General features: G+C 42.2%; 1 protein-coding gene across 9 annotated transcripts in view; it reads right to left on the bottom strand.

The window, feature by feature from the left end:
* LOC100401997 (uncharacterized) overlaps window positions 1-10,920 on the bottom strand; it is a 40,520-nt gene extending 29,600 nt beyond the window's left edge. For all 9 annotated transcript variants that reach the window (XR_013530945.1, XR_013530946.1, XR_013530947.1 and 6 more), the window contains exon 1: window positions 10,741-10,920. Coding sequence is in view for 1 of the 9 variants with exons in the window: in XM_054249810.2 (XP_054105785.2) it covers window positions 10,741-10,800 (60 nt within the window). In the remaining 8 variants the exon portion in view is untranslated. The remainder of the gene's footprint in view (window positions 1-10,740) is intronic.
* Window positions 10,921-15,082: the final 4,162 nt, after the last annotated feature.

The following is a 15,082-nucleotide window of genomic DNA, read 5'->3' as shown; positions in this document are numbered from 1 at the left end:
CCTATAATTATCTCTATTGAAGAGACTAATATGAATGTTAGAGTAATATCCACTGTAATAATTTGGTAATTTTTTTGAATATTAAGAATAAATATCTTAACAATAATTTTAATGTACTAGTCATCATGTATGTAGGATTTTGACTTGTATGAAAAATTGTAATACAGTTAGAACACTTTATATTTCAAAAGTATGAGTAACAACATCAAAATAACTATTTAAGAGGTTTATTTAAAGTAAATATTGTTGCCAAATATATATACTATTGTGGAATATACTGTTTAATTTATATAAATGCAGGTTTTCTAAAAACACTACTCATAACTATGACAATTGTTCTAAAGTAATAAAAAGAAAAAACATAAAACTACAGAATTCATCGTTTAGTTTACATACTGAACTATTTTTATTTCTGCATTGTAAGTACTTCAGCCCACAATTGTAAACTCTTTGAAATTATTACTATTATTATTATTTTGAAATAGAGTCTCACTCTGTCACCAGGCTGGAGTGCAGCAGCATGATTTTGGCTCACTGCAACCTCTGCCTACTGAGTTCACGAGATTCTCCTGCCTCAGCCTCCCTAGTAGCTTGGACTACAGGTGCATACCATCACACCTGGCTAACTTTTCTATTTTTAGTAGAACTGGGGTTTCATCATGTTGGGCAGAATGGCCTCAATCTCTTGACCTCGTGATCCACCTACCTCAGCCTCCCAAACTCCTAGGATTACAAACTTGATTCTCCACACCCAGCCCTTGAAAGAATATTTAGGGTAACAAAGCAAAAGAGAAAAAGGGTTTTATAATAAATTCATGGGTACACATAAATAAATCAAGTTCTTAGAGACATATGAAGAGAATAAGATACTGACACATTAATAGTGGAAGACTACAACACCCACAGCTACTAAGAGATACATTATTCAGGCAGAAAATTAACAAAAACATCAAGACTTAAACTCAACACTTGACAAAATAGTCCTAGTAGACTTCTAGAGAACTCTCCATCTAAAAATAATATAGCATGCTGTCTTCTCATCACCATGTACCCTAAAATGGTTCACACAGTCAGAAGCAAAACAATTCTCAGCAAATTTAAAAATTCCAAAATTATACGAATCACAGAGGCCACAGCTTGATAAAATATAAAAAACCCACTTAAATCATACAAGTACATGGAAATTAAAAAAGCTTCACTTGAATAACTTATGGGTAGAAAATAAAATTAAGGCAGGAATCCAGAGATTCTATGAAAAAGATGAAAACAAAGATACAGCATACCAGAACTTTTGTAACACAGCTAAGGCCATGTTAGGAGATAAATTTACAGCATTAAATGTTTACATTGAAAAGGTAGAAAGACCACAGTTTAGGTCAGGAGTTTGAGACCACCTGGTCAATATGGTGAAACACAGTCTCTACTAAAAATACGAAACATTAGCTGAATATAGTGGTGGAAACCTGTAACCCCAGCAACTCAGGAGGTTGAGGCAGGAGAATAACTTGAACCCAGGAGGTGGAAGTTGCTGTCAGCCCAGATCAAACCATTCCAGCCTGAGTTTGAGAGTGACTTTATCTTTACACACACACACACACACACACACACACACACACAAAAGACCTCAGTTTAACAAGCTGATATCATAAATAAAATACTGAGAGAAGCAAGAGCAAATCATCCCCTAAACTAGCAGAGAACAAGAAATAACCAAAATTATTTCTGAATAGATGGAGATTTTGACATTAAAAAACTGATACAAAAGATCAAGAACTGCAGGAGTAAAATCTTAAGAAAATTGATTAATTTATAAGCTAAACCATTATGGAGATTAATAAAGAAAAAAATCAAAATAAACATAATTAAAAATGACAAAAGGGACATAGCCCCTGACCTTACAGAAATATGCTGAAGTGTACTATGAATACCTCTATGTACATAAACTTGAAAATCTAGAAGGGACAAATACTTGAACAAATATATCCTCTCAAGACTGAACGTAAAGAGAATCAAAGCCCTTAATAGATCAATAACAATGTCAGACATAGCCCCTGACCTTACAGAAATATGCTGAAGTGTACTACGAACACCTCTATGCACATAAACTTGAAAATCTAGAAGAAAGGGACAAATTCTCAAACAAATATATTCTCTCAAAGCTCAATATAAAGAAAATCAAAGCCCTTATTAGATTAATAACAACCTCAAAAATTAAATTGGTAATAAGTAGCCTACCAAACAAAATAGCCCAGGACCAGACAGATTCACAGCTGACTTCTACTATATGTACAAGAAGAGCGGGTAAGCTTTTTACTAAAAATACTCCAAAAAATTAAAACAGCAACATTGTGATACCAAAACTTGACAGAGAAAACAAAACAAGAAAATTTAGACCAATTTTCTAGATAAACAATGAGGCAAAATTTCTCAACAACATACTGACAAACCAAATTCAGCAGGACATCAAAACACTAAACAATCATGATCGAGTAAGGCTTATCTCTGGGATACAAAGTTAATCCTACATGAAGAAGGGCACGGTGGCTCATGCCTATGATTCTAGCACTTTGAGAGGCTGAGGCAGGTAGATCACCTGAGGTCAAAAGTTAAAGAACAGCCAGGCCAACATGGCAAAACCCTGTCTCTACTAAAACCACAAAAATTAGCCAGGCACAGTAGCAAGCACCTATAATCCAGCTGCTTCAGAGGCTGAGGCAAGAAAATCACTTGAATCTAGAAGGCAGAAATTGCAGTGGGCTGAGATCATACTCCACCCTGGCAACAGAGCAAGATTCCATCTCAAAAAAAAAAAAAAAAAAAAGGAATTAATAAATGTAACTTATCACATAAACAGAACTAAAGACAAAAACGACAAAATTATGTGGATAGATGCAGAAAAGGCTTTCAATTAAATTTAATATCTTATGTTAAAAAGCCTTGACAAACTAAGGCATGGAAGGTGCATATTTCAAAATAATGTGTTATCTATCACAAACCCGCAGACAACATACTGCATGCACATGAATGGAATCATTTTTCTATGAAAACTGGCACAAGACAAAGATGTCTTCTCTCAACACTCCTATTGAACATAAAATTGAAAGTCCTGGCCTGAGCAATTAGGCAAGATAAAAATATACATGACCTGCAAACAGAAAGAGAGGAAGTCCAACTTATTTCTGCTTGCAGACAACATAATGGAAAACCCTGTAATCTTGGCAGAAATGCTTTCTAAACTTACAAAAAAACTTCAGTAAAATTTCAAAATAAAGAATAAACAAAAATTAGTACCATCTGTGTAAATCAAAAATATGCATGCCAAAACCAAATCAAAACCAAAATCTCATTCGCAATCACTACAAAGAGAATAAAATATCTAGGAACACAGCTAACCAGGGAGGTGAAAGATCTTTATGACAAGACTGACAAAACACTGCTTAAAGAGTCAGAGATGAAACAAAATAATGGAAAAACCGTTTATGCTCATGGATAGAAAAGACTAATGTTATTAAAATGGTAACACTGTAACAAAAATAACAGATTTAATGCTATTTTTATCAAATTTCCAAAAATATTTTTTAACATAACTAAAAAAGAAAACATAAATTTAAATGGAAACAAAAAAGAGTCCAAATAGCCAAGGCAATCATAAGAAAAATGAACAAAGCTTAAGTCATGACTTTACCTAAATTCACACTGTACTACAGGGCTACATTAAAGAAAGCAAAAAGGTACTGGTACAAAAGCAAACTCACACACCAATGCAACAGAACAGAGAGCCCAGAAATAATACCACATACCTACAACCATCTGGTCTTTGACAAAGCTAACAAAAGGAATATGGGAAGAATTCCCTATTTAATAAACGGTGCTGGAATAACTAGCTAGCACTATGTAGAAGATTGAAACTGGACATTTTCATTAAACCATACACAAAACTCAAGATGTCTCAAAAATTTAAATAAAATATTTCAAAGTAAAAAAAAAAGCCCTCAGACAACTTAGAAAATATCATTGTAAACAATGGTTAAAATTTTAAAACAAAGTTGCCAAAAGCAATTGCAACAAAAACAACAATTGACAAATGGAAACTAATTAAGCTAAAAAGCTCCTTCACACCCAAGGAGACCATCAGCACAGTATACAAACAACACACAGAAAAAAATATTTGCAAGCTATGCTCTTGACAAAGGTCCAATACCCATAATTTATAAGAAAGTTAAGTTCATAGAGAAAAAAAGACCTCAATAAAAAGTAGATAAAAAACAGAAAAAAACCGTTTTTTAAGAGAAGACACACATGTGGCTAACAAGCATATAGAAAATGTTTATCACTAATGATTAGAGAAGTTTAAAAAAAACACACAGTGGGGCCAGGCACGGTGGCTCAAGCCTGTAATCCCAGCACTTTGGAAGGCCGAGGCAGGTGGATCACGAGGTCAAGAGATCGAGACCATCCTGGTCAACATGGTGAAACCCCGTCTCTACTAAAAATATAAAAAATTAGCTGGGCATGGTGGCATGTGCCTGTAGACTCATAAGGCTGAGGCAGGAGAATTGCCTCAACCCGGAAGGCGGAGGTTGCGGTGAGCCGAGATCTCGCCATTGCACTCCAGCCTGGGTAACAAGAGCGAAACTCCGTCTCAAAAAAAACCACACAATGAAATATCATCTCACACCAGTGAGAATGGCTAGTTTTAGAAAGCCAAAAGACAGCAGATGCTGGCAAGGTTACAGAGAAACGGGAATGGTTATACACAGCCAGTCGGAGGGTAAATTAGTTCCACCATTGTGAAAAGCAATGTGACAATTCCTTATAGAACTAAAAACAGAATTACCTTGTGACTTAGCAACCTCATAACTGGGCATATACCCAGTAAAATATCAATTATTCTAAAGACATATGCATCACTGCAGCACTATTCACAATAGCAAAGACATGGAATCAACCTAAATGCTTCTCAGTTGTACACTGGATAAGAAAAATATGGTATGGTTGGGCATGATGGCTCACACCTTTAATCTCAGCACTTTGGGAGGTGAGGTAGGTAAATTGCCTGAGCTCAAAGGTTTGTTACCAGTCATGGAAACATAGCAAAACCCCATTTCTACAAATAATAATAATAATAATAAGCCAGGCCTGCTGGTGTGTGCCTGTAGTTCCAGCCACTTGAGGGGGATGAAGTAAAAGAGGATTGTTTCAGCCTGGGAAATTGAGGCTGCAATGAGCTGAGATCATGCCACTGCATTCCAGTCTAGGCAACAAAGCAAGACCCTGTGTTCAAAAATAAAATAAAATATAAATAAAAGGCCTAATAGAAAATATAATACATAAATATCATAGAATACTATGTGGTTGTTAAAACACACACACACACACAACTATCAACCATGTCTTTGAAGCAACGTGGATGAAGCTGGAAACCATTCTTAGAAAACTGATGCAGTAGCAGAAAACCAAATGCATGCTATTTTTAAGTAAAAGCTGAATTGTAAGAACCACAGGAACATAGACGGGAAAAACAGACACTGAGGCCTAGTTGAGGTTGGAGAATGGGAGGACAAAGAGCATCAGAAAACGCACCTGTTTGGTGCTATGCTTAGTACCTCAGTGATAAAATAGTCCACACACCAAACCCCCATGACACAATTTTAGCTACATATAAAACCTACATGTGTACCCCTGAACCAAAAATAAAAGGTAAAGGAAAAAAAATCTGTGAGTGGGAAACAGTGCAATGTAGGTGAAAGATCTGGTTTGTGCTACAGATAGCAGCTGAAGGGGAGGTGTCCTCTGATGTATCTTTGTGTTTATGCAGGCAGATGAGATCAGGAAGATGTGGTCCAGAACCCTGAGTTGGTGAAGAAAACAGTCTGTTGTTGCAGACTCAGTGTCTGGGGGTGGGGATGTGCCCGGAGACTTGTAGACACTTCTGCAGGTTTTTTGCCAATAAACACTAGAATCAAAATGCTGTTGTAAAATTTCTCTGGGTGGTGCGTAGTCCTGGAAGAGGCATGGGCATGCTCATATTTAGTGGGTAAGCCTGTGAGTGAGTGGGAATGCTGTGGTGACAGCTGTGGGAAAAGAGGGTCTGCTATCAGAGTTCCTCTTCTCTAAGTTTTTATCCTCTCACCCTGGGAGGAGACCTGGAATCACAGTACAATGGGCAGCGTGACAGCCTGTGTACAGGAGAGAAGAGCCTTGCATTCCCAGACAACCAGAGTTTGATTCCAGGCCAGGTTTCTGGGATACCTTTTTTCTTGTACTAAATCTGTAGTTTGCTGAACACCAAGCCATTCTGCAACACCAACTCACTGACTAAAATTTAAATTTAAATTCTGATGCCATCCAGAATCAGCACAGACTCTGATTCAGGGCTCATTCTCACAACATTGTCCTAATGGCAGATCCCAGTAACAAACCCCATAGGCATATCCATGCTTCTGAGCTACTGTTTAAAAATTGTGGACTCCCGTAACCTCTCTCAAGCTTCATAATTTGATAGAGCTACTCACACAACTCAGCAAAACACTGTAGCTACATTTACCAGCTTATTATAAAAAATACAACTCAAAAAAAGTCAAATGTAGAAAACATGACCAGGTATGGAGCCTCACGCCTATAATCCCAGCACTTCAAGTGGTGAAGGTGGGTGAATCACCTGAGATGGGGAGTTTGAGACCAGCCTGACCAACATGAAGAAACCCTGTCTCTACTAAAAATACAAAAAACTAGCCAGGCGTGGTGGCGCATGCCTGTATTCCCAGCTACTCGGGAAGCTGAAGCAGAAGATTCACCTGAATCTGCGAGGCAGAAGTTGTGGTGAGCCAAGAACATGCCATGACTCCAGCCTGGGCAACAAAAGTGAAACTCTTTCTCAAGGAAAAGAGGAGGGGAAGGGGAGGAGAAGGGGAGAAGGGGAGGGGAGGAAAGAGGAGAGGCGAGAAAGGGAGAGGGGAGGAGAGGGGAGGGAAAGGGAGGGGAGGGAAGAAGTAAGACAAAGAAAAAACGGAGAAAGATGAAGCACATAGATAATCCTGATAAACAGCTGTGATTAATAAAATTCTCTATCCTTTTGTGTTCTCCAGAAACAGTTTATGGAAAGAAACATGCTTTCCTCTATGACTTAATTGGTGCTCTTTTTCTTATCTATTACATAGCCAGACACAGACTCTGCACATTTTCTTCCTGTTCTCATTTTAAAAAATCAGCTGAATTTTTCTTCAGTGGTCAAAAGAAAATACTTCTTAATCAAACTCCAGTTTTACTGATTTCCAGCCCACAGGCTCCTTAACATTCAGCCACACTCCATTTGAGTCAAAATACAACACGTTATGTCCTTCCTAAAAACATGCTGACTTCAAAGTAAAACATTAATGTAGAATCTGATCTTTTCACCTCTCATTTGCTATTTACCTTCTACCTTCCTTGTAATCTTATTTGTTCCTTCCGATAAAAGGAAGCCCTTGTCTGCCCAAACTTTGCAATGTTTTCAGATCTTATATCACGTATTCTCTTCTGTTGCAATACTCCTTTGGAATTTACTTATTTATATATTTGACGAAGTCTTGCTGTCACGCAGGCTAGAGTGCAATGGAGTGTTGGCTCACTGCAACCCCTGCCTTCAAGGTCCAAGCAATTCTCCTTCCTCAGCCTCCTGAATAGCTGGGACTACAGGCCTGTACCACCACACCCAGCTAATATTTTTATTTTTAGTAGAGCTGGGGTTTCACTATGTTGGCCAGGCTGGCCTTGAACTCCTGACCATGTGACCCACATGCCTCGGTCTCCCAAAGCACTGTGATGACAAGGGTGAGCCACTCCTCCCAGCGGGAATTTAATTTAAATATTATTTATTTATTTATTTATTTTTGAGATGGAGTTTCGCTCGTTACCCAGGCTGGAGTGCACTGGCGCAATCTCGGCTCACGGCAACCTCCGCCTCCTGGGTTCAGGCAATTCTCCTGCCTCAGCCTCCCGAGTAGTTGGGATTACAGGCACGCACCACCATGCCCAGCTAATTTTTTTTTTTTTTTGTATTTTTAGTACAGACGGGGTTTCACCATGTTGACCAGGATGGTCTTGATCTCTTAACCTCGGGATCCACCAGCCTCAGCCTCCCAAAGTGATGGGATTTCAGGCGTGGGCCACTGCACCCAGCCTTAAATATTTTTTAATTAGTTAATTTTTTTTTAGAGACGGGATTTTACAATGTTGGTCAGAATGGTCTTGATCTCCTGACCTAGTGATTCACCCACTGCTTTTCAAAGTGCTGAGATTACAGGCATCAGCCACTGTGCCCAGCCTGGAATTTAATTTTGTTACATAAATCTAACTTTGCTTTACTTTAAGCACTCTAGAAACTGCTTCGAAACAATAACTTCATCTTCACAAAAATTCTACCAGTTCTTTTTCTTCTTAATCTTAACTGCATTGGCCTGTGTCACCAGCTTTCCAGGGCTCTGTAGCTTCACTCACTATGGAAGAGTCTTCCATGACGGGGGTGAGGAGGCTGGGACACATGCCAGGGAGGCTCTTCAGAAAACAATTGGGCTGTTAATAACCTTTTGGAGGTTCAATATTAGCCTTAGCTTGGAGGCACTAGGCTCAAGCTTTGATTTCCATGTCACAGTTGTGTAACTTGGTTTTTCAAACTACCTGTGTGAAAAATTCAGCAACATTACTTAAACAGTGTTCATCTAAACTGACAAAATTATAAGGTGCTTACATTTTAAACACCTCAAAGAGAAAAGCAAATGTATCTATTCTTTCAGACAGTATATGCCTTATTATAAATTTTTCCATTAAAAAATCATGTGGTAAACAATTAGTCATATGGAAACATTTCTAGGAGGTACCAAGTTTTGTCTCATAAAACTTAGCATGAAACTCAGAAGTCAAGAGGACACAGAACAGAGGTATTTACTGTCACAAATTAACTCTGCAAAAAAAGAAAGTTACATTTTTATGACTCAACACAACTCACCAGTTGTCTACCACGTTTTCTTGTAAAAAAGTTTTTTTTTTTTTTGGAGAGTTCTGCTTTCATCCAAGCTGGAGTTAAGTCACAAAACCTCGGGTTCAATGCAACCTCAGCCCCCTGGGTTCAAGCAATTCTCAAGCCTCAGCCTTTCCAATGGGTTGGATTCTAGACTCCTACGAGCACATCTGGTTAAATTTTGTATTTTTAGTAGAGACGGAATTTGCCACATTGGCCAGGCTGGTCTTGAACTCCCAGCCTCAGATGATCCACTGGCCTTGGCCTCTCATAGTGCTAGGATTACTGTGTGCCATAGCTAACCCAGAGTTAGATCCTAAGCAATGCCATCTTAAACCCTGTTCCCTGCAAGCACCAAGAAAAATGGTTTTCCCAAAAAATAAGTTGGAACTGCTGCCCCATTTCCTTTGTGATAACTGCTTGCTGCCCCATTTTCCTTGTGATAACTGCTGACCTTGGCTTCTGTAAATGAAAACAGCCAGCTTGCTCTAAAAATCCTGATTAAAAAGAGAAGAAAAAATTTTCTATTGAAATGTTTGACTTGCAGCTCTCCACCAGGGACTACTTAGAATTTCCCCAAATTCCAGGAAGCCCACTGTGTAAAGCTGAGGAGGGAGACCCAGCCATTTAGGATTCCCTCCCCCTTGGTCATCCACTGTGCATATCAATAAAAGAGAGCAGGCCAGCTGGTGCCTCCTGAATCTCCTTCCTGAAAACAACAGGCTAGGCCTTAGGGAAACTTTCTCCAGAAGGCACTATTTTTACTTAAAACAAGATCAAACCAGAAACCTTTTTACATGTGAGTCCTAAAACTATAAACGTAAGATTCTTCCACGTGTAACATCTAAAGTATAAGCTTATATAAAGGCTGAACCTCCCTTTATTAGACGAGCTTTGCTGTTAGGCACCTATGCCACCTTGCTCCCAGCTGAAATGAATTTCTTCCTCTGTATTTGGTGTCTGAGAGATCCTTTCCCGTGGTCACTCCTGCCACAAAGCTGCTTTCCTTTGCTTATCACAGACTGCCAGAAACAGCTTCCGTAAAGTTGCCTGCCCTGCATCCCCTCACCCTCTTTGTCCTCAAACCAGGATGTGGTTTTTCAGCTTAAAAACCCTGCTCCCCCTGAGTTCAAGGCCATGGGTTGGAGAGACGTGAGTCCTCCATGGCCCACCGGCAATACAGACCCTGCAATTTGGCATACTTTTGTCTTGGTGTTGACTTTCTGTGCTCGCTCCCGTACAACAACTGGCTGAGCTACAGTGCCTGGCCGGCAGTGTATTCATTTTCTACAGCCAAAATGCAGGAGAGATTTCCCTATTGTTTTCCTTGATCGCATTTTAAAAAGGAAGCCTTGAAATTCTGCTTGAAATCACCCAGTAATAAAAAACATTTCTGCAATAACTCCCATCAATTTTTAATAGGAGAAAAGAGAAACTTGAGAACCCCATAAACCAAACCAAAGGGCTTCTCATTCACGACCCACACCCCGAGTCAGAATTCTCCCTTGATGACCCTCCTGTGGTCCCTCGGAGAGAAAATATGGAAGAGACAGGGCGCTGCGGGTGCAGAGCTGCCCAGAGAGGGCTCCAGGTACAGTCACGGTTCAGCAGCCATTTTATTGCCAAGGGGGACTGAGGCCAAATTTGGGGCACAGATTTTGGAGCTGACTGCGGGGAGGCCGTGGCCATTTTCCACCAGTTCCAACAAAGCCCTTTCCCAAGGTCGGACCCGGCACTCACACCATTTCTAGGCTTCCAGGGGGTCCTGGCATCTCAGTTATGGATCTCCAGTACCAGCACATCACAATGCCCAGAGGCTGGACCTATAGCAGCAGAGGACACAGGACTGCAAAGACGAGACCTAAAACTCCAGCTGCAGAAAGACACAAAGCCGCCGCCACATCGCAGAAGCCGCCCTTTCCGCCCCAACTGCGTGCCTGATTGGACGCTTCTCAGGGCAGCGTCACTTATTGGATAAGGTTTAAGACCCAAGACCTGAGTGACAGAAGACATGACCAAATGCTGGCTGACCGAAGAAAGAGTGACAGCTGAAGGTGCAGCCTTTTCAGGCAGGACTTCCTCCCTGAGCTGAGCCGGGTCCACCCCAGAGGGTGTTTGCCTTCAGCCTTGTTTATAAGGTCTCGTGTATTTTGTAAATTATATACTATATGGCTGCTCACACATTAAAAGAATAAAATAAAAGTTATTTTTTAAATTGCCGTTTTTATAACCTTCCTGGCTTCTCGTCCTTTTGTTGTAACCGAGCGAGTACCGAATCACCACTGAGACCAAAGCCAATTTAGAGAGTCGTTTTTCGCCCGCGATCACGGAGGAGTAGTGTCTCTCCAACTCGTGGCCCTGAGCTCAGGGGAAGCAAGAGTTTTAAGCAGAAAACCCACATCCTGGTGGGGCATAGGGTTCTTTTTTTGGCAATCAGCATTATGCAAAGCAAGCTAGCTATTTTTCACAGAAGCCAAGGTCAGCAGTTACTGTGTGACATGGTAAAAGCCCCATGAAACTACATACCTCAACCATACCTGGCTTTCTGTTGAAACTGCTCTCTAACCCTGATGTGAAAGGCAAGCAGTCCAAACCCACTCCATCTTGACCCCTGTGATTTGTAATAAGTAACTAAGGTCTGTAATTTCCACTCTACCCAGACAATGTGTAAACTAAGGCTTATCTTGACTTCTGTGAACCACTTAAGTAGCAATCTGAATGTCTGAAGTCCCTCAACCTCGCCCCTGCCCAGGAGACGGTTTATGGAATGTCCAAAGTCCACTGGCTCTCAGAATGTCTGAAATCCATCATTCTCACCCCCACCCAGGAGGTGGTTTACGGGCATAAAAGGTTTTAACAGCCTCCTTTCCAGGCCACAGATTAGAGAGACAAGAGTCCTCCGTGGCCGCCAGCAATAAAGACCCTGCAATTTGGTATACTTTTGTCTTGATGTTGACTTACTTTCTATGCTCACTCTGGTATAACAGTTGCAAGGAAAACGGGACAGCAAGCAGTTATCACAAAGGAAACGGGACAGCAGTTACAACTTATTTTCGGAAAAACCGTTTTTCTTGGTGCTTGCAGGGTGCAGGGTTTAAGATGGTGTTGCTTAGGTTCTAACTCTGGGTCAGCTACGGCACAACAAGACCATTAGTTCAGGAAACAAGATCTTCTGGTTCTGGACTTTGTAGCTGTCTTGGGTAGGGAAATTTTGGAAGCTCTGTGCTTTAATTGAGCCTAAGGGGAGGGGCCACCTGGAAGGGACTCTGAAGCCAAGGGTAAAGTCCTAAATTCCTGCCTCCCCAGCTCACTTTCCAAGAGGAGATATTGGGCAGCAAAATTTCTTTCTTTCTTTCTTTCTTTTTAATTTCTTCAGGCGGTGACTCGGATACAAGCAGCAAAGTTTCTTAACAAACTCAGAAAAACTAATATTCAGACCAGGCAAGCTAATAAATGCTTACCAGGATTATCCGGCCTAATCATCAAAACAGCCCTGCCATAGTCGTCCTCTGGGACAGATGAGGAAACTGAGGTTGGAGGAGGACACAAGCACTGTGAGCCTGGATGGGGCACTGGCAGCCTGGAGCCTCAGAGGTCCAGGCATTCAACACCCTCCCCTCCCTCTCATCCCCAAGAGGCTTCATTCCCATACATTCCCAGCTCATTCACTTGCCAATAGCTCAGGACCTGAGGTCACCAGCCCTCCCTCAAACTCAAACCGTCTTCTACCCCCAGCTCTTCAGGCCTCCCCCTGTGTGGCTACCAGGCAAGGGATGGGGCTGTCTGTGCTTCCCTTCTGCAAGCTTTGAGTGGCCTCTTCCCTGAGGGGAATACCCTCCTCATCTCCAGAAACCATGACAACCAGCAGCTCCACACCTGCACCCTCTGCCTGGAGCTGGGTGCACACACTAGTGGTAGATGAATCCCATTGAGGAGGAAGACCCAGGCATTTGGAATTTCCTCCCCCTCTGTCATCCACTGTGCATCTCAATAAAAGAGAGAGCAGGCCAGCTGGTGCCTCCCGAATCTTCTTTCTAAAAACAACAGGCTAGGCCTTGGGGAAACTCTCCAGAAGGCACTATTTTTACTTAAAACAAGATCAAACCAGAAACCTTTCCACATGTGAGTCCTAAAACTGTAAACCGGAACCCTTTCATATGTGATTCCTGAAACTGTAAACGAAAACCTTTTCACACGTGAGTTCGAAAACTATGAACCTAAGATTCTTCCACGTGTAACATCTTAAGTATAAGCCTATACAAAGGCTAAACCTCTCTTTGTTAAATGAGCTTGGCTGTTAGGCACCTATGACACCTTGCTCCCAGTTGAAATGAATTCTTTCCTCCTGTATTCAGTGTCCTAGAGAGCTTTTCCCATGGCAGCTCCTGCTACACTTTAGACCAGCAAGCTTGACAGCAGGGTGGGGGCAGCAGGGGCTCCTAAGAGTGTCACCGCGTTAGACTGGCCATGGCCTGGCAGAGGCTGGGCTCAGCTGACATCCTCACATCCGCCCTCCAGACTCCAGCCTCTGACTTTGGCGAATCTGGCCAGAATATGGGGTCTGGGTCTGGGACTGTGGACGCTCCAGGTCCCGACTCTCTGTAGGCCCTTGCATTTAAGTGGGGACCCTGCGGCTCCATGTGCCACACACCAGTGCACCCGTCGTTGCCGTGAATTTTGGGGAGGGGAGGCAGGACAGCCAGCGGGCTGGCGCGGTGGGGAAGATCACCCGCCAGCGCCTTTTTCCATCCAGGTGCCCTTTCCAGTCCCCGCGTTGCCTTCAGGGCCATCCCTCCTCCTCCCGCTGCTCACTCCCACTCGCTGCTCTCCCAATGCCTCGGGGCTCCGTGGCCACGGCTAGGAGGCAGGGCGGCTTACGACGACCACTGGCAGGGTCAACAGGGGAAAATTTCCCAGAGCCGGAAGCTGGCCCCAGCCTGCCCCACAGCAGACATGGCTCCGAATCCAAGCCCCCGACATCTGCTCCATCAGCACCCCTGGTGGCTCCCTGCTTGCCTGCTCCACTCCCGCGCGGTCCCTCTGACTGGGGGGCCTGGCAGGGTGGGCCCGACCCAAGGCCACCGCGAGGGTCTGAGCCCAAACCCGAACCCCGACAGCAGGGACCCGGCCCTCCAGGCCCTAGGACGCTCAGTCCTGGCAGGTGGCATGAGGCCTGGGTGTGTTTCTGTGAGAAACAACTGGTCAAAAGTGGCTTTTTGATTTCCCAAAGGTGAGGGCTCGGTCATAATTATGTTTTTTTTTCTTATTTAGTTAAAACGAATAGAATCTAATTAGATTCACCCATAATTCATTCTGTCTGTAAATTTGAGCACATTTTTATTAATTTTTCTGTTTAAGGAGCTCTTTTGTTTGTTTCTATGTTAAGAATTTTAGGCTTGGCGCCGTGGCTCACGCCTGTAATTCCAGTAATTTGGGAGGCTGAGGTGGGTGGATCTTGAGGTCAAGAGATCGAGACCATCCTGGCTAACACGTTTGAACCTCGTCTCTAGTAAAAATACCAAAAATTAACGAAGTATGGTGGCACGCACCTGTAATCCTAGCTCCTTGGAGGGCTGAGGCAGGAGAACCGCTTGCACCCGGGAGGTGGAGGTTGCAGTGAGCCGCGATTCTGCCACTGCAATCCAGCCTGGACAACAGAGCAAGACTCTGTCTCAAAAAACAAAACAAACAAACAAAAAAATTAAAGTCTACCTGAAATTAGTAATGTGAATCCAAAAGTTTTCTTTCCTGTCTGTTTCTAAATTGTCTTTCACTGAGTATGCAATTTACAGGGATACTCACTTCTGCCTCAGTCTGGCTTAGTGAAACAATAGGGCAATGGAAACAATCAGATATGCATTTGTCTGAGGTGAGAAAAGGGATAAGTGTTGAGTTCTGTGTTTTGTAAACAAGGAATATTTGTGTGTGTAGGCAAAATGTGAGGGTTGTATGTACCTTCTTTTATTTTTGTAGCTATCTCATTTGGAAATAGAACGGGAGTCAAGTTCCCAGGCTGGCTTTTTCTTTCTGCTCCGTGATTTGCCTGTCCAGAGATTTTTTTTTCTTTTCTTTTAATAATCTTTC

This window comes from Callithrix jacchus, chromosome 22, assembly GCF_049354715.1.
Source record: "Callithrix jacchus isolate 240 chromosome 22, calJac240_pri, whole genome shotgun sequence".
In the NCBI taxonomy this organism is placed as follows: Eukaryota; Metazoa; Chordata; class Mammalia; order Primates; family Cebidae; genus Callithrix; species Callithrix jacchus.
The sequence above is the reverse complement of the archived record's forward strand: the minus strand, read 5'-3'. Positions and strand labels throughout refer to the sequence as shown.